Source organism: Pantherophis guttatus, chromosome 5 (assembly GCF_059756535.1).
Source record: "Pantherophis guttatus breed Tessera chromosome 5, ASM5975653v1, whole genome shotgun sequence".
Lineage (NCBI taxonomy): Eukaryota > Metazoa > Chordata > Lepidosauria > Squamata > Colubridae > Pantherophis > Pantherophis guttatus.
The window spans coordinates 37145616-37169062 of NC_142067.1; the positions used below are offsets into that span (position 1 = coordinate 37145616).

The 23447-nt window shown below is 33.5% G+C and overlaps 1 protein-coding gene and 1 long non-coding RNA gene across 21 annotated transcripts in view; one reads left to right on the forward strand and one right to left on the reverse strand.

Annotated features, from left to right (window-relative positions):
- Positions 1 to 23447, reverse strand: part of LOC148113328 (uncharacterized) — a 52575-nt gene that overhangs the window by 11910 nt on the left and 17218 nt on the right. The window contains exon 4 of one of the 5 annotated variants that reach the window (XR_015734429.1): positions 20694 to 20898. The exons of 1 other annotated variant lie outside the window; for it this stretch is intronic. This is a non-coding gene — a long non-coding RNA (uncharacterized LOC148113328). Of the gene's footprint in view, positions 1 to 20693; positions 20899 to 20987; positions 21086 to 21135; positions 21222 to 22284; positions 22371 to 23447 lie in introns of those variants that run through there. 3 more of the 5 variants (XR_015734431.1, XR_015734430.1, XR_015734432.1) reach the window with 3 other exon arrangements.
- The window catches only part of PHLDB2 (pleckstrin homology like domain family B member 2), a 57107-nt gene that overhangs the window by 8189 nt on the left and 25471 nt on the right, over positions 1 to 23447 (forward strand). For 9 of the 16 annotated variants that reach the window (XM_087894914.1, XM_087894919.1, XM_087894924.1 and 6 more), the window contains exons 2-7: positions 86 to 198; positions 2704 to 2789; positions 3042 to 4378; positions 14515 to 14895; positions 15878 to 16021; positions 17320 to 17457. In XM_087894914.1, the coding sequence (XP_087751040.1) occupies positions 3053 to 4378; positions 14515 to 14895; positions 15878 to 16021; positions 17320 to 17457 (1989 nt within the window). In that variant the 5' untranslated portion in view covers positions 86 to 198; positions 2704 to 2789; positions 3042 to 3052. The remainder of the gene's footprint in view (positions 1 to 85; positions 199 to 2703; positions 2790 to 3041; positions 4379 to 14514; positions 14896 to 15877; positions 16022 to 17319; positions 17458 to 23447) is intronic. The other 7 variants (XM_087894912.1, XM_087894917.1, XM_087894922.1 and 4 more) reach the window with 1 other exon arrangement.

Sequence of the window (23447 nt, forward strand, 5' to 3'; positions counted from 1 at the left end):
TGTAATATTTTAATATATACTTAGTTTTTAATTTTTTTAAAAAGTATTGTTTATTATGAGTTTACTGTTCTTGCATTGTTTACAGGTGTCAGAATTTATCTGTTTTCATCTAATTTGGCTGTAATAATCCATCCCTTTTGGCGAGTAGCAACATGATGTCAAATAGAAGCAATCTTGCTTACCACAGTCTTAGAACAGGTATGTAATTTATTTCTTATGGTAATGCTTCTTTAGCATTTAATGACCTACAACTATTGATTAATTATGATGCAGTCCAAGTTACACTAGGCTGTGTGCATGCTATCTCCTCATTAATGATCAAAATAACTTATTCATCTGCAAAATGTTCAGAATTGCAATATCTACAGGAGACATTGTTTGAATATATTCTACACAAGATAAACTTTGGTTTCCTATCCTAAGTAATGTTGAATCACTAGTTTTCTGCCTGTTTAAGAAACTAACAAGACAGCAAATACATTGTTTTGGTATAACTTTAATAGGCAAGTATTTACTAACATATGAAATAGCTACTGTGCAGTGAAAGTTAATCAATTTCAACTCTAGTTGACCTACAGAGATCTTCTTTCCAAAACAAGCTGTTATGTTTGTATTAACCTGGAAGTGCCAATTAAGGCATAACAGAAATCATATTTATGACAATATCATAAATAAGTCATTTTTTAAAAATATTGTGGCTGAGTAAAATTAGCACTATTCATATTTTGCTTCTATGTTTGCTATGTTATTTTTTTTAGATAAAAAATAGAGAGCCGGTTGTTAGGTTCCATTTTTCCCTTATATTTTGGTTATGATGATGTACTATGGATATTTTTTAACTTATTATGGATGACTGTATATTTTTATTGGACTGCTGTAAACTACTGTGAGTCTTTATTGATTCATCAGTAGATAAATGGTATAAATACGGTAAAGTAATTTTCCCTGTTCCTTTATCTCCATTGAAGTTAATGGACTTAAAGTATTGCCTATAAGTACAAAATGCTGAAAATAACTCTTGGAATTATGTTTGAAACACATGCAAATATTTCAATCTCTGGAATTTCCCAGATGATTTAGAGAGCTGCTGCTAATCAAAATAGACAATAGTGAGCAGGATTATTGCTTCCCCCTCTAAACCTCTTTTAAGATTCCATATATTTAAACATAACCAGATTTGCAGATGCTCAAAATCTGCTTTCAACAGCTTAATGTAACTTTGGAATGAATATAGAAACAATAATGAGTTTAGAATATTGTATGTGTTAGCACTTTAATCAAATTATTCTTGTATGTGCTGGGTGGAGTAATACAAAGTTCTTGCTAAGGCACAATATTTTCCATGCTTTGTTCCCTCCCTCTTGCATATATATATATATATATAAAATTACCACTGATAATTTGAAATGCATTTTAGGAAAATAATGCTGTGGTTTTCGTTAAAGACCTGCAAAGTGGGGAGATTCTCTCTAGTACTGTAGGTCTTTTCCAAAGACAAAAATAATCAAAAGTAAAAACAGGATTTGAAGGTGAACATATTTCACCTTGAAATTACAACCTGACACTGCTAGCCTGATTAAATTATTTCTATAGTAGGAAGTTATTGATATCTGATAATTTGATTGCAGTAGTAAAAACAGTTTTGATATTGTGAATTGACCATGCAATAAACCTTAACATTATAGTCCTCAGTACACTTACATAAGAATTAATTTGTTGGACCCAGTGGGATATACTTCTAAAAAGTCATGTATAAGATTGCAAAATTAACATATTTACACCTTTATTTTTATGAATGTTGTCCTAGATTTCATCCAGATTCTAAGAAGTTTTCAACTGAGTTTTACTTATTTTAATTGGTGGTGGGGATTAAAAGAAATGAACCTAGGATCTTATATACCCCCTGTTGCCTGGGATTTTGGCATCAGAGAACTATTAAATTTTATTATTTTTCTAAAATCAGCTTCTGACATCCTCAATAAAGAAATTATGCTGGATCATGTATTAGAAATAATGTTTATCAATCTGGTAACTGTGATGAGAATGATCCAGTTGAATAATGCCCCCTTGTAGACTGATGAGCAATAAAATTCCTTTTCATGTTATGGCATTGTTTTAAAATAGGTTTCTACTTGGTAGCCAAATTTCCCAATGATTCCAGAGAGCTTTGGAACAGGGAGAGAGATTGAAAAGCAATACTCAATCTATTCAGGAATCTTCTCCTTCTACTTGCATAAATGAGGTGGCAGACTGAGATATCTCTCCCTTTCTCTTCAGTTACATCCTGTATAAATTGGAGTGTAGAGTTATTTGTCATTGTTAACATTTACAGTTTTGAACTCTTATTTTTCAGGGTTTTATGCAATAGGAATGTGGGTTGTTGTTGAAAAGGTTCATATATATATATAAAGTAGTGCAAGATTTTCCCATAAAAGGGAAGTGTTTGTATGTGACTCTGAATATTATATTATCACTAATTTAATGTCTACCCATTGCTTGTTGGGGCAAAATGAGAGAAACCATTATAAGAACAAATTTAAGTGGCAAGAATTCACTTAACTTAATGCATAAATAAATTATTCCTGAAACTGAGACAGCTTTATCAAGCTGTTTCTGCCTTTTATCCAATACAATCTATTACCTACTTGTAAGTAAGAATCTTGACCCTTCCCCCATCCATTCATTTTCTTTCTTTCTTTGCAGGCAGCTAAGATAAATAGCTTATACAGGAAATTTGTTTCTGGTGTACCACTAACATCATTGATTTGGTGGCGTCTCATCTTGCACAGGTCTATCTTGATTCTTTTTGTATAACAGGGCTGTTTAAAACAGTAATACTTTTTTAATCCTGTGATTTGAAAATAATTTCTAAAATTACTCATCTTTATATTCACTTTAATCAATATTTCTACAAATTTGTTGTTGAGTTCAAGTTGCATGAAGTATGAATTGTAAAAGTACTGCAAGCTAGGAAAAGAGTGAATAATTCACTTGTTAAAACTCTTTCCTGTTCTTCTCTCTGTTCTTTTTTCTTTTTGCAGATTCCAACAAGATGTTGGAAGAATATGGCCATATGCAAAACCAGGTGGAATTACAAAACACCAGTTTGGGAAAAGAAGTAGTTATGAATTCCCTGGAAACTGATCTCCAGCACATAATGGACAAACTCAGTCAGAAAAAATACTCATCAAGTCTGAAATTAAAAACAAATGAAGACTACTCTGGTTCTTATTTAACTCTCTCCCAGCCTCTGGCACCTAAATTGAGTCCTGCATCCAGTGTTAAAAGTATGCCATCTGTTTCCAAAATTCAGGGAATCAAACCTTTGGCTTGTGAGAACTCTTATCTTTCAGATAAAAATACTTCTCTAAAGCATATGGGCCCCATTTCAGGCACATTCTCATCGTTAAGTGGGTGCAGCCTTGGAAAGAAAGACGTCGATGTTTATGCTACCAGGGAAAATGAAAAACAGTTTGGACATCTGAGTAAATTTCCCTATTCAAAGTACAGTCAGAAGAATAAATCTCATGATAGTGTCTATTTCCCAGGAGCACTGGATGGGTGGAAAAACTCTGGATCTCTTCTTACAATGTGGAATGGGAATTCAGGAAATGATATCATTATTTCACCATTCGGTAGCTCTGGAGCTGCCAGTATGCCCTCTAGTCCAAAACAAAGCAGGAAAATAAATATACATGACATTATGTCCGTTCAGGCTAGGTCAACTAAACAAAAGGATTCAGCAATGGAAGCTCAGGGGCCTAGAACCAGAAAATATCCGGGTGGTTCATTGAGCCACATGGGAGTTTATAGTCGGTCATTGCCCAGGCTTTATAAACCAACAGAAAACCAACTCACACCACTGAGTTTACCACCTAGAAACTCTTTTGGGAATTCCAAAAGAAAGAAGACTATTGAAAAAGACCTTCTACCTCAAAATATACTGGATGCCGACAATTATCTTCATTTTTCATCTTGCACTTCAGGAGTATTGCCATACTCAAATTTTCCACCTGAAGTGAATTCTTACATAAATTCAACTCTCAGTGTTCCTGCAAGCCCCCGGATAGCTAGGAAAATGCTACTGGCATCTACTTCCTCATATGCATCTGATGACTTTGATAGGGTTGGATTGTCAGGAACAAGCCCTAATAATTCATTTCTTCCCTTTGATGCTGAGAGAGGGTTTCCTGCAAGAAGAAGGATTTCCAATAGCTCCATGGAGTTTGATGAAAAAGATTTGGAAAGCCACAGGCAGACTCCTTCCATTCGGGAGAGAAAGAGCAGCATTAGTTCTGTTTCTGGAAGAGAAGACCTAATGGACTACCACAGGAGGCAAAGAGAAGAAAGGCTGAAAGAACAGGAAATGGAGAGACTGGTAATATATTTTTTTTCCCAGTTAATTTTTAACAATGTTTTGCTGTTACTATATCAAATATTACCCTTAAAGTTACTTATTATGTGTGCAGCTGTTGTAGTAGTTTACAATGCAGGTGTTTGATTTTTCATGTGCGTCAGTGTTTGCCAGTGCACAAAAACTGGTCAAATCACATCATGTTTGAAAATCTAAGCAGTGCAATGAAGCCATCTATTCCATCAGGAAGTTGAAAGGAATTTATGGTGCTTCGACTTGTGTGTTCTGACAAAACGATCAGGTACAAATTATATCCTGCAGGTATCCAGAAAAAAAAACGTTGATGACACTGTTGTTTGCAGTGGTAAGATATGTAAAACATGTTTCCCACCTAAGTTCTATAAATGATAGTCATAGGTATTACTTCAACAGAGAATATTTCTTTTTTGGCTTAAATGGTATTTATTTTCAAAATCAGTATATATTAGATAAAACGTAGGCCAGGTCTATACAGTTTGTAATTGCATGTGCATTTTTTCTAAGCCATTATTATTGTCATCAGTTTGCTTTTAAATTATCTAATATTAATATATATATATAATATTCTTAATTATAAGAATTTTCTTTTTTTCTGTTTAAAATGACGTGATTCATTATTTTTTTTAAAAAAAACAGTGGAAAACCTATTAATTTGAGCACATTGAATAGTTCCCATATCTTAGAGAAAAACCTTAAGTCATCTGTGATATTTTTTTCAAATCTGTGAAACATTTTACAGTAGGGAGGCATAATTTCCAGAATACATCAGAAATGAATGTATATCTTAAAAATGAAATTTTGATAATGGAAATTCACTATTCATTTCATTTTATGGGTGTAATACGTGAATCCTTCATCTTGACTTATTCGCACTTAATTGAGTGAGACTTGCAGACAAGGACATCTTTGCTTGGAATTGTTCCCATTGTCTTTTTGTGGAAAAAAAAATGGCAGTCAGCTAAACAAAAGTTGAGTGCCTGTGCCAAATATAGTAGCAGTTTATTTGTTCTGAAGAAATTGTTTTTTCAACCTCATCTAATTAAACAGATAAAGTGCACATTGCATTGAAAAATAACTAATTAGTGTCAGAAAAAAGGAAAGAGAAAATTGGAAACCACACTGTTAATCATAGGCAGAATCTAGTTTAGTCTTCTGCTGCCGTTAGTTTGGAACTGAAAATTCCAAAACTTCTAGGTCTCATAAAGTGGAAACAATAAGTGTCTGTCTACAGAATGTCTGCATTTAATATTTAAAAAATGAATTGAGATAGTCCAGATAAAGACACAGGTACAGTATGGGAAAAATTCTGAATTCCTAGGTTCCAGTTCACCCTTGCTTAATGTGTATACAGTTTATAGTTTTCCTTTTTAAAAATAACTTTGTCTTTTGTATGTGCTTGAATTAGAAAAACCTCTACTATGAAACTACTTGGGACACATTAGGGATGGACAGGGATGAAAACCTTAGATGGGTTAAAACTGATTTAGAATTGCCTCATAGTTATACTCTAATTTTAGGCTCCCAGTTCTGGGCTGACAAATATTACTCTCTACTGCTTTTGATGGAAAGAGGGAGAATATTCTGTATCTACTGTTTCCATCTAGTAATTGTCTGGATTTTTGTATCCAAGAACTTTACCCTACCTAACTATTGTAAAAAATTTACTGTATTTCCCCAAAATAAGCCCTCCCTGAAAATATTTAAATGCATGCACAGCCGGTCCCTGCCATTTCCTCTGGTTAGGGTTAGGGAGACAGAGCTGGAAATCAAAAATCAGGTAAGATACGGTAAGAGGAGGCCCGTCTTGCTCCATGCACACCAAAATAATAAGACCGCCCTGAAAATAAGACCCAAGTGCTTATTTCTGGGTTCAAAAAAATATAAGGCAGGGTCTTCTTTTCAGGGAAACACAGTCATTAAAAAGTACTAAAAATGGTTTTGATTTTTCAATTCTCATTTAAGTCAGTAGAGGCTGATCTATGCAGCCTGGGAAACAATATAAACCCAATATATTTTGTTTCCTAAGAATCAATGGTATACCTTCTTTAGTCAATATACATACTACCCAGGGATGGGTTCCAATTTTTTTTACTACTGGTTCTGTGGGCGTGGCTTGCTTGTGGTCATGTGACTGGGTGGGCATGGTCAACTCAATGTCACTCATGTCAAGGGGTGCCTCGCCTGGCCCCTCCCCTCCCAGTCATTCCTTGTCACACCCAGCCTGAACATATCTATAGTTCTGTAAAAATGTTGTTCACCATTTTTCAACTTTATTATCTACATACTATAGATGTACTTTCATGGACCACTGAAAGGAGGAAATGGCTCACATGCTTTGCCCAAGAGTGTGATAGGCAACAGGCTTTTAAGGGGCTGCCAGAAAAAAGGAGGGGGCAATGTATTTTCCAAAGCACCAGAAGGCAAAACAAGCAATGGATGGAAACTGAACAAACCTAAAACTAAGAAGAAACTTCCTGACAGTGAGAACCAACATAGGTGCAGAAATATTTCAGTCATGATTTCACATATAAAATAGCCATGCGTGTAATACAACCTGCATATTGTTCAAAACAGTAATTAGTATTATGGCTGCTGTTTGACAGCAAGCCTAAAAGTCAAAGATCACAAGAGTACTTTCTCTACATACAAAACATCACTTACCCAGAATAGCATATTAAGCTGGACATATGCCACCTGATGTACAAAATAAACACACACATATTTATGCTCTGGACTATAGACATTGAATGCATGTAAGTCTCTGAAAAATGTGGTAGCCCTGGGCAAAAGAAACACAGTAAAATCACTCTAGGTGTAGGGACAGTGTAAAATATTAATACATGATAAATAATGGAACAATTAAAAATAATAGCACAGAGTTTTTTTTTTCTCTCTCTCCCTTCCTTCCTCTTTCTTTGTCTTTTCTCTTTCTCTCCTCTCTCTCTTTCTCTCTCTTTCTTTCTCTCTTTCTTTCTTTCTCTCTCTCTCTCTCTCTCTCTCTCTCTCTCTCTCTCTCTCTCTCTCTCTCTCTCTTTCTTTCTTTCTTTCTTTCTTTCTTTCTAAATCACTCTAAGGTTTGATGAAAGCAGTTACAAGCTTAGGGTGAATTAAATCTTTCTCCAAAACTTAAACCAGGATTCCAACAAAAAACCTCTAGGTTAGCAACAAATTCAGGTTTTGACTTTTATCCAGAGCCCACCAGCTTCAAAAGTTCGGGACAGACCAGGTCTCTCCAGCTTAGATTTCCCAATTAGCCCTGGCAATCAGGAAACCATGGGTGTGTGCCACCTCCGAAACCTCAGCCACCCTTGATACCACAAGAGGACTTATTGATGCTCCACTATCATGGGCTTTGGGAGAGTGGCCACCACAAGGGATGGAAAACAAGCAAGGCTAGGAGGCATCAGAAGGAAGGCTAGGATGAGGGATGTCTATGGGGATTCTCAGTCATCCAGGTTGTCCCAAAGATGCTCTGAGGAGCTGAAGAAGCTTCCTGGAGGAGAAGCGAAACGTCTTCAAAGAAAAAGCAGAAAGTCCAGCTGCCTCTTGAAAAAAAAAAAAGCATAATTGAATTCCTTCCAAAAATGTGTCTTTTGAACATCTTATGAAATTGCATAAGATTCTGAAATTTTTGCATGATTTCTTAGGCAAGATTGATGAAATATATAGCAACTGTATGAGATATTTTATTATCATAAAATATTTTTATTTTAATTTACTGTTCAGGTTCCAGGCCTTGATAGGCATTGATGAAAATGGAAAAATGCATGCTTTTTGAATTGCATACAATGATCATTTGCTGCTGTGCAACAATTAATGTGATACTCACTAACCTACCTTACAGAGTTGTTATTATGGGAAAATAGGAGGTGAAGGTGTGTTGGATATATTAATTGCCTTGAGTTATTTATAAAATAATAAAGGTGGGATACAAATAAATAAATGCTTAAAAAATAGGAAAAGCAGGGATAATATGTTTCAGAAGCAAAATAAAACTTCTGAGAAAGATGTCTTAAAACCCTAAAAGTAATCTGAAATATTCCTATATTGTTAAAGACTCTTGATATTAGTGTAAAAATTAAGGAGAAAAATATGCAATGAATTATTTTGATGACTTCTTCAATTATACCTTTATAAAGGCTGAAAGAAACCATTTTCTGTTTAGAGCCTGGGTAAAGGATTTTTTTCCCCAATTTATTTGACAGCTGTTTCCTTTGTACAAATAGTGTTGTTTTTCTGAACAGGATGTAAGTCCTTTGCTTGAAACATGTTAAAAAGTTAAAGCGAGTGCATGTTTATATATAAAGGAATTTCCTCCCACTTAATTGGTTTTCTCTTTTAGCATCCTGTGAGGATTATTGTTGTGAAAGATCCTGGATTCGAATATACATTCAAATATTATGCAGGCATTCACAAGTAGAATGATGCATCCATTCGATAAATGTTTTGAAGGTCAACTCACTTGTAGTGCTAGTTCAGTTGTCATTTCCAGAAGCTTCTTGAAGTTGTGATTTAGTTAAAACTGTTGGTTGTACTGCTACAACCACTTTTTGATTCAGCTGTGCTTGGAGAGGGATAATCAGAACAAAGGAAAACCCAAATTCCCTTGAATTGAAGTCAATTTGACATTTATTCCTTTGAAAAAGAATATACATTCAATATTGTGAATTCTGATTTTAAAATTCTAAATTTAAAATTAACAGTGGCCAACATCCAGATAGGCAAGCAGTTGAATGGAAAAAAATATTTTTAGAGGGGGAAAAATGAGCATCTTCAAAAAATAGATATGAAAGGTAGTACGATTTATCTGGGAATAGACCTCATTAAACTCACTGTGATCTGACTTTATAAGAGGCATCTGGAGGAAATGAAAGATGGATGGATGGATGGATGGATGGATGGATGGATGGATGGACGGACAGACAGATGCATAAACATCCACACCCATTCGCTGACTAGGGATATTTGTGCTGTAAAAATCCAGACCACTGGAAAGAATAAGTATTTAAGAGTTTTCTGCATCTGATATTTAATGTTTTCCCAGACTTTTACCATTTAGATCTGTAATCTTAGAACTGATTCAACTTTCAATACCCTGGAGGCAGGCAATACTATATACATATTTTAAATGTTTGAAATATGTGAAAATTCTGAATCAAATTTTGTCAGGCTGAGAAAGAAAGAAAGAAAAAGAAAGAAAGAAAGATTAATGTGAAAGCAAACACTTGAGTGCTGAGTTATTTTTCTTGTTTGGTTTTTTTTGAACTAAACTACAAAGGCCATTTTTAGTAAGGCAGGTAAATAACTAGTTATATGTCAAAGGTGAGTCAGTATCTATACGTAAAAACTTTGAATAAACAATCTTATTTTTTAGTAAAAAAACAACATTTTTTTCAATTTGTTACCAAATAACCACTTGTTAGTAAATGCATTTCAATTCTGGTTTTCATATCTGGTTCTGGAGGTTTGAAATTAAATGTGCTTCTGCAGTAAAGCAGTAACTTAGTTACTGGAAAAAGAGAGAAGACAATAACAAGGAGAGTTTGATAATTTTGCCCCTAGTGCCTAAGATGAGAATTTCACATTCAGTTTTTTAAAGAAATTCACACTTTTACCTCTAGATGGTAGTCTTAAATTAAAAATAATTGATTTTCATTCATATAGTCAGATAGATATTTGGTTTCAGTTGTTTCATATCATACCAATGAATAAACTGCAGATGAGTCTATATACTTACATTTTAGTCCAGCGATCTTTTAATACTGCCTGGGCATGTGTATGTGTATATATGTGTGTGCAATGTATGTATCTATACATGTTGATTCCATATTTCTTAAGATGCTTTTTTTAAACCGGAAAAACCTATTTCTTTTCATTAGTATAGTTATATATTTATTTCATAAATAACCTTATAGAAATATTTTCTTCTGTATATTTCTCAGTAAGAATGGCGACTATTAAACAATTTTTAACAAAAAGTTATTGCACAGTAGCTTTAACTGTATATGTATGCAGAGTTTATGGATGTATAATTATTACCTAGTTTTTTTTAACTGCCTAGAAACCAGTGATATTTGTTAATATATCATCAGAGGTTGCAATCAGTTATCTGGATAGCTATACGTAGGACAGTTGTGATTTTTAAATAGCTATCATGTGATTATAGCCATGTAATTTTATTGTGAATTACATTATTGTAATAATCCAGACTGCTCCTGGATTACTGTTTATATTACTGGTATAATTATGGTAATCAATAAGTATTGGAAATGTAAATTTGTATATAAGAATATGTAAATAGTTTCTATTTTTACTTTCTGATTATTGGTCTATATATACATGGATATTTTGGTGATGTTACACCGTGATAGAAAAACTATTATACATTTGTTTTTATTTTTGTTTTTTTGAACTATAATAAAAATTTATTTAAAAAAAAAGATTCTGAGGAGACGATAGCTATCTTCAGTATAAGAAATTAAAGAATTATTAAGACCTGTTCCATAAGACAAAAAATAGTTTACTAATAATTAGAATAATACATAAAATAAGTTTTGGTTGAACATTGGGACAAATCGTATCAGTAAAAGCTAACAATGAAAAATTATCTTGAAGTTGTTTAAATAGACAAGATGACCATTTAGCAGAAAGTTGAAGGAGTAGATTTCACTGAAAGGTGATTGAATTAGATGATCCAAGGACCCAAGATAATTTTTCATTGTTAAATAGCTTTTAGTGATATGATTTTTCCCAATGGTCCCTTCCAATATTTTATGATTCTATTAATAAAAAATAAAAAAGTACTTAAAATTCTGTTAGAGTACATTTCTTATCTTTGACTATTATTTCAAAGTTATTTTCCTATCACTTTCATTGCAAACAAGCAACTAATTTGATGACCAACCACTCAGATCAGCTATCTGTATTTTAAAATACAATACTCTATATAAAGATAAACTGTTGGCTATGTATTTGTATATACATATTTTTGAATTGGCTTTAAAAACACAGTTTACTGTAAATTTGTAGAACGAAAGTAAAGTGAAATAAGGAATAGCTGGAGACCTGTGATGAAAATAGACACCACAAAATAGCAGCCCAAAGAATTTCCTGCACATAAGTTCTCTGATATCACGTTGTGCACTTTGAAATAGAAATGATGTAATGTAACATGTTACCCAATTACTACTGTAGAAGTGATTAAAGCCAAGGAAGTATATTTCTTGCTGAAAGATAGAAGCATTTTTGTAAAAATGGGGTAAGCAGCAAGAATTTGTCGTTTCCTACTATTTTCAGCCCTCTCTCTCTCTCTCTCTCTCTCTCTCTCTCTCTCTCTCTCTCTCTCTCTCTCTGTGTGTGTGTGTGTGTGTGTGTGTGTGTGTGTGTTTGTATGTACATGTGCAAGAGACAGGGAGAGAAACTTCCCTTTACCAATTTGTGTTTTTAACTGCTGGTAATGGTAGATTTTTTTTTCCTCGCTAAGAATCATGCCAAGATAGCATTCTGTCCAAAAGTAAGTTTGGTACATATCATTGTCAAAGTACACCTCAGCTGCATTCATTTGGAACTGGGCAGGGGAAAATATTTGTGTGTGGGCTACTATTTGATACATCCTGCATTCTGAAGGGTGAGTGAGGAAAAAGACCAAAACGAACATATCCTGTCACTATATGTGGGGGTGGGCTCAGAGAACAAGCATTGTTTATTTCAGTTCTTAATTTCTGCAGTGAAGGTAGGATTAAAGTCGAGGAATAATGGCTGAATGTTGGTGTCCCTGGCCATCAGTCAGACGGAGCTTTCAGAAATGGGTTGGGTACTCCAAGGACTCGGGTTTAAGAGGAAGAGAACAAACACTGTTTAAGCAAAAGAAGAGAGAGCTGAAGGCTTACGGTGAAAATGCTTGGAAGGAAGAAAGGAGTTTTAAGGTGCAAGGATTTCATTGTCATTTTATCTTTCTAATTTAATGTTTTGTTTGAAAAGAGGAAAGAAGGGAATTTAAATTAAGGGATAATTTAAAAGAATAAACTTAATTGTTAGTACCACATTTGACCTTTTCTACATAGGTTAAGCAGACTTAAAAATCAACAGAGTTTAATAGTTAAGAGATTATTTCCTTTTTAAAGAAGTTTCTGCATTAATTTCATAGATATGCAATTCCTCCAATTCCTACTAAAACAAAGGGTTAAGCGAACTTCAGTACTTATTATGTCCATTTATTTAGGATTATATCCTTTGAACTCAGCAGGTTTTTCTTATTAATTAAGCAAAGGCTTTGATTACATCTAATTCCTACCAGTATACCTTCACTTTCTCTTACCTTTGCATTTAAGGAAAAGCAGAATTTGAATTCATTGTTTCGGGTTATCTTGGAAAATGAGCACCACTTTGAAATACTATGAAGAATATGCGTCTTGAGATGAAGCTTCTCAGTATATGTGTTCATTGTTACTGCTTTTTAATGCAGAGTAGTCTTTTATGGTACTTTAGCTCACAGATTGAAAAATACAGTCTCTTAAAATTGTGACATATTTCACTTAAAGATAGAAAGCTCTTGAGTTTGCAGTAGATTTTGTAATATTGTTATGTTGTAAAATAACTAGACTTTCTCAATAGGTATGATTCAGCAATACAGTTAGATGTTACTAAAGTGAAATTACCGTATTCATACAATTTGCTGTTTGTTTCTTTAGGCTAATATAATTTTGTACCATCATCTTAATTACTTTCAGACCAATTATGGAAACACAAGAAGAAATTCTAAGGGCGTAGAGTATAAGATATTGATTTTTTTTAAATTATACTTTTTCTTTAAAAAATATGTCTTACATGCAGAAGATTTATGAAAGACATAACCTTTGAAGGGTTCTTCATTAGTAGGTAGCCACCAGTAGAAATATAGAACAAAATTTGTTGCCGGCCTGAAATACAAAAGTGTAACTGTCCAAGCTGGCATTAGATAATACTCATTAAAGTATTATCTAATGAGAAATTCCCATATTAAAACAATGAAGCTGAAGCTATAGATATTTATTTATTTTAAACAAATTTATAGGCCACCCAATTCACACACATTGACTCTGGCTGATTTACAACATTAAAATATAAAAGTGTAAAACCCCATAAATGTCCCTTCCATATTCACCCCAGCCACTTGATTGACTCCATATCAATGAAGCGTCCCCAGATCTCCTGACAAAACCACATATTCAAGTTCTTCCAGAAAAGTTAACAAGGTTTTATTTTGTTAAGTAATTTAATCATTGGGAGAATGATATTCCAAAAGGAGGCAGGCACCATAGAGAAGGACTTTTCCTTAGTCCTACAAGTTGTGTCTCTATAATGGATGGGCCTACAACATACCGTTTCCTTCCTGCTCTGGAAAGGCAGGAGAGATGTGGTCCTTCAAAAGATCTCACTGGAAAAAGAGGAATGTGGGGGAAAGCAAGGGAAGACAAAAACACACAGAGAATTTCAAAGCAAAATCAATAGAGTCAGCATAGTAAAACTAGTTATTTCCATGAATAGTCTTGACTTAATTAATGCTCAGGGTTTACTGTGGACTTGGAAGAGATACTGTGGACTTGGAAAAGATTATTTCCTTGGATGCCCTAAGATAGGCCTTTGTTCTTTCTTTTGTACTTCTTTTTTATGTTAAGAAATGTCTTCAGTTTTACAGAATGGAAGAAAATGAAAGCCGTCATTTTACTGTCATTTTGCACAATTGAATATTTATCAATGTTTGCTGCCCATGTCATGGTTCAAGGTAACTCTTGAGTGCCTTGAAATGCGAACTATATTCAGTCTCTGATTTTATGAGTTTAGTAATAAATTCTAAAATAAATGGTGGGTTGGGGGTTTGAAACTGCCTTTCTTAAGGCCCTGTGATTGAATGGTAAAGTGCTAGCCAATTTTCACTGATAGTGCCATTCTGATCGATCATTGGATTCTGATTATCCATTAATACTGAAGTTCTGCTTTAATCTGTATATTAAATATCAATATTAATAGTTAAAGTTTAGTTGACATTGGTAATTGCTGCATGCCTGAAAAAATGTTACAATGCCCACAAAATATGTGAATGTGGTATGTATTCTACTTTTCATTATTTGTTTCAATATTAGGAGCGCCAGAGATTAGAGACCATTCTTAATCTTTGTGCAGAATATTCTAAGGCTGACAATGAACCTGCCACAGTCACTACCGTAGCTGATGTTCAGAAAATTAATAAAGAACTTGAAAAACTCCAGTTGTCTGATGAAGATTCTGTCTTTGAAGATTCTCAGATAATAGCAGACTCAAGATTCAGAGATCATTTGCAGCTTCCAGCTGAAGATTCTGATTTCTCTGAATTCAGTGATCTTGGACAAAATTCTATGGGTTTCTTTTCCTCAAGAGGAATCAGAACGAATAAACATTTAAATGGCAACAGGACAAGTTCACCTTTATCTTCTGCTTTCCTGAAGGATGTCACTGAATCTCCCTATCTAAGCATTATGTCAAAGGTAAATACTTTTCTGGTGGAAGAATCATAGATAAATTTTAACTGTTGGTATATTTTGCCAAACAGCAATTCCAGACATACTTAGTTTTTTTTTCTTTTAGGACTGTTCCAAAGACTCTTTTTTGGAGGATGGGTGGGAGAGGAAAAGACAGTTCTTTTCTGGAGGCAAACACAGATTGCAGTGTAGTTAGTGATTGATTATCATTATCAATACACAAAAGAAAGCTGTGTAATTTTCCGGTGCCACTTCTTTTTAGCAAAATCTGCTTTCCAGAAAATATATCTTTGATATGACAGGAAAGAATCATAAGCACCATCACACAGATTGCAGTTATATCAATAGTCAAAATTAAAGAGGGCAGCATTTTAATTTTACATGTTGACATCTAGTTCAAACAGATTGTCACCAAAATTTCTAGAGAAAATGATCAAGAGATGTTTTCAATAAGGGAAACAACGTATCTCAAAGGGAGAATGTGTATCTTTTTTTCCTGATCAAGTCCATGTTGAGTCTTAATGACTGCCTGGACCAGTCCCGGTAGGGTTTTTTTGCAAAATTTTGGAAGTAGTTTGCTATTGCCTTATTCCTTGGCTGAGAGAATGTGACTGTGTAATCAAGGTTGCACAATTGCCTAAAGTGGAGTTAGAACTCATTGCCTCCCACTTTCAAGCTAGATTCCTTTAACCACAGCATTGTAGGAAACACACGAAATAGGATTTATAGAATTACATTTTTAAGAACTTTAGTACCAAGCTTTGAAATGATTTAACAATAATTATGCTTTCTGTGTGTGTTTGTGTTTATTTTGTTCATAGAAAAAAAAGAATATTCTAGATAGAATGTACTGTAACAGAACAAGATTACTTAATGTGTATTAGGTTACTATTATTTAATTTTAAGTTAGTTGTTTTTAGAAAAAGAAAAAAAATGATAATTGCATGTTCATCCTTTAAAAGCTCTTCTAATTATTGATTTGTTACAGTCACCAGAATGCATAAGCAATGAACAAGTAACTTCAGAACTTAATCAAATGGAAGAACAGCGCATTATAATACTAAATAACCTGGAAGAACTTGAACAAAAGATCAAAGACTTAAATGATCAGATGGATGAATCCTCCAGAGAGGTATAACATCTCTTTTGTTTATTTCTGAATGATGAATTTTCATCTTTAAATATGCTATAAATTCTTGTTATAGAATCCATACTTATTTTCAAGACATTTATACAGATAATTAAAATAGCATTTCTCATAAAGAACATTTCATAACCACAAATAAAGTGAATATACAAAGAAATAATTATGTCAATTAACTTGGTCCACAATATTAACTAACTCCTTTAGCACTTTCCTACATGGAATTAGTCCTAGAAATTAATATATTTCAGATGCAAAACTAAGATAGGGTAGGATAATTAGATTTAGTAGTTATAATCTGGACTGTAAATTGGATACTGGTAAATTAAGACTTAATTTAAGTATTCCAGAGTTGTTTGGTGTAGAGATGAGCAGCATACAAATTTAATTAATTTAATAAAAAAAATAATTTGCGGCTACACTCTTGCTTTTCATACTGCCAATGAAATTATACATATTAGTTCAGAATTAAACCCTCCCACATATTCTGTACAACATCTTTAAAGAATTGTACCTGTGATGATTAGTCTGGCAGAATATTATAATATGTTGTATTTATATTTTGTACATATAAGAACATTACAGATAGATATCAATTTGAATTGACTACTCCTGGCAGTGATAGCCAATATAGCAATTGCTCTGGATACTGTATGATGTTCAGTAAATTGTACTTCTGAAAGCCCAGAGCATCCAAAGGCATGAGCCGTATGACACAGTGGTTAGAATGCAGTATCGCAGACTAATTCAGCTCACTGCCAGGAGTTTGATCCTCATCAGCTCAAGATTGACTCAGCCTTCCAAGGTTGGTAAAATGAGGACTGAGATTGTGAGGGGCAATATGCTGACTCTATAAACTACTTAGAGAGTCCTGTAAAGGACTATGAAGTGGCATATAAATCTAAATGCTATTTGTAAAGTGTCCTCTCAATCCATTCCTACTAATTTTGGCCCAATTATGTACATTTCCATTAATTTTATTTTATTGCAATCTTACTTTTGCTCCAATGTGCTAGTGCAATGATTTGTCATAAGGAAGTTCTTAAACTAGAAGAGCTATACATTCTATGAAAATAAGCTTGTTGAAGTTTGATTTAAGCATTCAATATTTTGCAGCATTTTCTGTTTGTTTAAGTATGCCTATCTATTTAAAACATTATGTTTCTTTCTAAGGACAATGTTTGTATTCAAATGTATACCACATATAAATAAGCTTTTAAGATATACTGTATGTTGGAATTACTTTATGAAGAAGATTGAGGCAAAGAATTATTTTATGTTCTTAGATGGATATGGAATGTGCCCTGTTGGAAGCAGAGCAGAAATCTGAAACAGCTGAACTGCTGAAGGAGAAGGAAATAGTAGATCATTTGAACAGGAAGATAGCAGAGTTGGAGAGAAATGTCATTGGTGAAAAGGCCAAGGTAAATAAGTGGATGATATCACATTTTTTTCCATAGGGTTGGAATTTTAGAGAAGGATTTTTTTTAAAAAAAGTCTCATGATACATTGTTTAAAATTAAAGGCAGAAAAATGTTGCAACTAATTAAAAGACAATTGCTGATTTTCCAAGTTTGTGGAAAATAAAATAGAAGTATAAATTGATGCTGACATTGATATTTACCATATCAGATAATAAAGAAAATAAATAGTATCTTGCATTATAAAAATTTTATAATTTAAAAAATTCTATAATTTTACAATTATATAAGAATGAAAGAAAATCTGTAATTTAATACGTCTTAAAATATATACATTTTATATATGTATAATTCTCTTTCTCTCATAATGAAAATATATGAATTAAATATTTTACTTTGCATTCTGTAGCTATACAATTATTTAAGATTTAATCTTACACTTTAGGAGACTTTGTCATAACATAATTTAACATTTCAGACAGAACCTTCTGATGGGGATGATGAGATGGAATTCCTGCACTAAGCCATAGGATTGGGCTCAATGTCTAAATAGCTACCTCCTACTACTTATTTTCATTTCTAAGTGATGCACATTAGTTACATGTGTGATATATTCTTATAGCCATAATTTTGGCAATAATGTAATGCTAGTTACAGTATGTAAACAGGAAAAACTCCTACAATCTAAGTGATAAATGAACATCAACTATTTAACTGTTTAAAATTAAATATTTGTAAACTTGAAGAAGAGCAAAACTGTCAAAACACTGAATATATCTCATAGGCTCATCATATCATATATGGCCATTAATTGTACTACCTACAGTATCTTGGGAGGGAAAAGAAATATAGGGTATTTATTAAATTTTAATGGATTATCTAAGGGTTAAAGAGAGATGCAGTTAGAATGTTACTGCTACATAAAGAGTATCTAAAGGGAAAACCAGAGAATATGAGGATATGCTTTTCTCTTCCTGTTATAGTTTTGACAGCTCTAAAGCACTTGCATTTCTAAGCAAATTCCATGGCTTCTTTTGAAAAGCAAATAGCTTGGAAAAATAATTTTGGGAGATCGCCGGTCAAGAGTAGATGGCCCCTCCCCTAATTTTTACAAATAGGATCAAATATCGTATTTTTCAGAGTATAAGACGCACTTTTTTCCCTCCTAAAAGAGGCTGAAAATTTGGGTACGTCTTATACTCCAAATGTAAACCACCCCTACCCGCCGGCCCCCACCCTTTGGCCGCCGCATGTTCTATTCCTGACTGCAGAGATTGCCACCAACAATGACTTGTGTTTTTGGGCTCTGCGCGTCGCGCTTTCAGCCTCCCAAGCACTCCGTTTGAGACCCCTTCAAGGCTGCGGGGATTGCCAAAGCACATTGGTGTCAATCGCTGCCCGAAAATGGAATGCATTTGGAGGCTGAAAATGCGACGTGCGGTGCCCAAAATGGCTACCCAGAACAGCTGTTGCCTTCTCTTACCCCTTTGGCGCTTCGCCTGCTTTAGTCACTGGAGCTCCCTCCGACGATCAGCTGTGCTTTAGAAGCTGTTTTTTAGTCCCAATCTCAAAACCAGCGAGCGAACTAATGTGCTGAAGCTGACCAGGCTAAGGATGCTAGCCAGATGAATACTTGGTAGGCAGAATATTTTTTCCCTATTTTACTCCCCAAAACTAAGGTGCGTCTTATACTCCAGTACGTCTTATACTCCGAAAAATATGGTAATTATATATCAAATGTTATGCAATCTAATTGCCTTTATACACAATGAAGCTTATTCTGGTCCTAATACAGCTCTGGTACATACTAATCTAGTAGTTCCTTATTTGATATAGCTTTTTATTTCATATACACAGAACCAGCTCACGTTCAGGATCTTCCCCATTCACTTCATGGAGAATAACAATATAATTTTATAGCAATAGCGTTGGCTTAGATTCATAGATTGGATTACCAATAGAAAAGGAGATTGAATTACCTTGCACCATTCTAGAAACTCATTAGAATGTCTATACTATTCTGATTAGAGAGTCAAGGTGACATTTGTAATTGTTGCTTATGTTTATGTTTCAATCTGTTCTGAAGGCTTTCAGCAAGTTTTTAAAACATAGAAAAAATAACCCTGCTTCATTTAGGCATGCTTTGTTAATCTCCAGTTAGTGAGGCATGTGCTACTCTACATAGCACATATAACTGGTGGGAAGATGTGAAGGCAGGGGATATGCTAGTTTGAATCTCCTAACTCCCCCGTCCTGTTACTTAATACAGCTCATGAACTATATTCATTCATTAGTGATGAATGAATCTTATTGGCTTCCATTTCAGTTCCAGGGACAATTTAAAGTTTTAATGTGAATAATAAAATATAAGTTTGTCATATCCTATTGCTTATTCTTCTCTTTAGAGGTTAGTTTTCAATATTATGCTCAGTAATTAAATTGTAAAAGTTTTTTTTTCCCTATATGGAGTTTTGTAGAAAAAGATCTATTGAGAATATTTTGGTAATTTATTTTATATTTTTTGTAATTTCTAAAAGAATTATTAATAATTCCAAACAATAGTGCAGTCTTCCAATATACATTTCTTTCTTTTAGATTGGAAACATCCACTTACTTCCTTGAAATAAACACAGCTGAATTCACTGGGACTGTTCGTTAGTAAAACTATATAATTTATATTAAATATTATCCTGAAACGGATATCATGTTCCTACCAATTTCCATTTTATGGTTTTGCCTTTCATTTCTTTTTTATAGTAATGTTATTAATGATTATAGTTACAACATAAAAACTAATAGAAACTAAAAAGATAGAAGAATAAAAAGAAAGAGCAGAAGGTGCAGAAAAGAAAGAAAAAATAGAACTAGAGAAGAAAGAAAAGTACAAATAGAAAAAGAAAAATATACAGAGAAGTAATTTACCATCTGCATCACAAATACCCTGTTTTCCCCAAAATAAGACATCCCCTGATAATAAGCCCAATCGGACTTTTGAGCGCATGACAATAAGGCCAAGAACTTATTTCATGGTTCAAAAAAATATAAGACAGGGTCTTATTTTCGGGGAAACACAGTATAAATATTAGTAATTTATCACCTCCTCTTAAAATATAACAAATATAACAAATTGTCTATAATCCCGGATCCTATTCCCATAAACAAATCCATAAAGCATCGTCATTTCAATTTTGGTGTCATTCAAAGTCTATTGAGGGTTACCAGAAATAATAAGACACCTATTGTTACCTTGATCAAATAAGCCAATTTTATATCCCTTTCTTTTATAACAATCTTCTAAAAATTATAATCTTTAGGGTTGTCAGTTCTTTTTTCACAGAGCCTCTTCAATCTGCCATTTTTTTCCCTCCAGAAACAGCTCTTCTTTTCTTAACAGTTGTGATGTTTATTAGCAATTGGATGTTCATGAAGAGTGAAATATTAGATCTATGAAAGATAAAACACTTTCGCTCATTAAAATGTAGCAGTTGTATTTGTACATTTGATAGCCTTGTGTTCAGGAAAAGGGTTAAGAACCCCTATGAAGTCTTGATCTGGACACCTGCTTGATAGGAAATCTTGTTCGGATTTGTATGACGGTTGTAAAGCATGTGTTTCTGGGGCTTGTGAAATTCTGAAAAAGCAATGCCATGAATGAAAATGGAACCAGATTTCCATCTAATTGATCAGCAGCTGCACTGGCTTCCTCTTTCATATGATTATTATTAATGGCAGTTTTTCAAAGTGACTGCATTTATGAGCAACTTTATCTGCAAAACATTAAAACGTTATATAGTACACTGTCAAGGCAAGGAAACTTTTTACAACTCTTAGACCTGGGTTTATGAATTATTTTTAATTATTAATCAATTTAATTAATAATTTGATATTATGACTTTTAGACAATGAACCTAAGTATGGCTTGTGAATTTATAGGTATACCTCTCCCTTGTCCTCTCTACCTTTATTCTGTTGTGCAGTATCTTGACACAACATTAATCCAGAGATAAAGTGTGATATCAAAAATCAGGAAATCAAGTTAATGTGAGGATATTTTGTTTTGTTTTGTGTTAATACTTTGGAATAATTTGGAGCTCTGGTTTATCACAAGCTTGATTATTCATTGTAAAGCCCTGATGTGACCAAGATTATGATCATTACATTTACCTAACTTAACATCTAAAGCCTTGTTTTACAAAGCCTTGTATGATTATCCAAGTGAGGTCTATTTGGGATGTAGTTCTGGAATTCTGGTATTTTATGGAAAGTATTGAATCATTTTCTAATGGGAATTTATAACTTTTGAGGGATTTGAAGTTCAGCTGATACAGTTTTTTTCAGTTATACTGCTGGCTTAACAAACATTTCTTAAGCAAGTTTGAAGTCTTTTGGGAGAAGGAGGACTACATTTTTCAAAACTGAATGTTAATACTTGGGAAACTACAACATTAAATTTTACAGTTTGCAATTTGTTTCTTGTGTAAAATACATTTTTTCCCTCCCTAACAGAGTTTATAGCTAATTATTTTCATAGTAGAAAAAGCTTTGATATAAGCTGAGACAAATAAAACAGGTGTTTCAAGTGTAATTTTCTCCAGAGAAACAGATTTCTTGCTTTGTTTATGTGAAGCAGACGGGGTTTATAGGCTCCTGCCACAGCTGGGAATCCAAGCAGGATTTGGATTTTGTTGGTGATATTTGATACAGTCACAGCTGTCTAAGGGAAAAGGACATATATTCAGAATGGATAGGGACTTCTCCCTTCTTCCTGCCTTAGGACTTCAGCAGGCTTCATTTCTCCTTTGCTATTTATCTCCTGGTCAGGATGCTCAAATCTTCCTAAGAGCAAAGTTCCAGTGGAAGGGCAAAGAGATAGCTGCATTCAATCATGCATGTTCATCTTGTTGGAAAAAGGCCTACTGTGAAGAGGGGAAGGAAATGGAGAATGATAGCAGCAGCACTAAGAAGCAGGAGTTTGTTCTGGGCCAGTTCCCAGTTGAATACTTGGCTAAGCTTGTGGCTTCCTTTGAGGTATCAAAGGGTATGTAGAGAGATAGGCTATTCCATAATACCCTTTAGATTATGCATGTGGTCATCTCTAGGATTTCCTAACTATTAGAGAAAATAACCCAGTTCCCGTCTAGCATCACAAACTGCTATTCGATTTCTGATATATTTTTTTTAGTTATAGATTTTTGTGTGGCTTGTTTATAGCTGCATGCATTATGTCAGGCCACTGTATTTTATAAATGAAATACACTTTGGGATTTGTATGTAATAATGAAGATATAAGTTGCTGTTTTAAAAACAAAGTGCATGAAACCAATGACAGGAATAAAATGGTATATAAATATTTTCTTTTGTGAAAAATATATGGCAAATATAATCAAAATAATTGTATATGTATGGAGGGGATATACATGATTATGTTGATTCTGTTCTGATCAGGGTTATATACCGTCTAGAAATTGTGACTAACTTTTAGGGATAAGAGATGCAGGCAGTGGTCTATTCCATTTTCCTCCTTTCATTCTATTTTATGGACATTCTATTTATAGCAGAAATTTTAGAAATATGTATATTAAATTAATAAGCAAATTGTATAGGCACAGCATGCATACATGTGGATTACAAAGTTTGTATAAAATATCTACTGTATTTTTAAAAAAATACTTTGAAAAATCTTTCCTAGGTATTGCTGTTTTAATCCCAAGTATCTATATGAGGACTTTTAATGATTTTTTTTAAAACAGAGGACAATAAACAATTATATTTGTGTCTAGATACAATTCTGGCCAATGTACACTTTTATATATATAATTAATACTTATTAAATAACCCCTTACTTCCATAAGGGTTTGCTGGAAATTGTACAACTTACAGAATTTAGTCTTATTTTACAAAACAGATATGTCTTGTACTCCATAACATTTTATTCAGAAAAAAAATGTCCCATTGTATCTGTCTGTAGCACATAACACAGTAAGTGTATTATA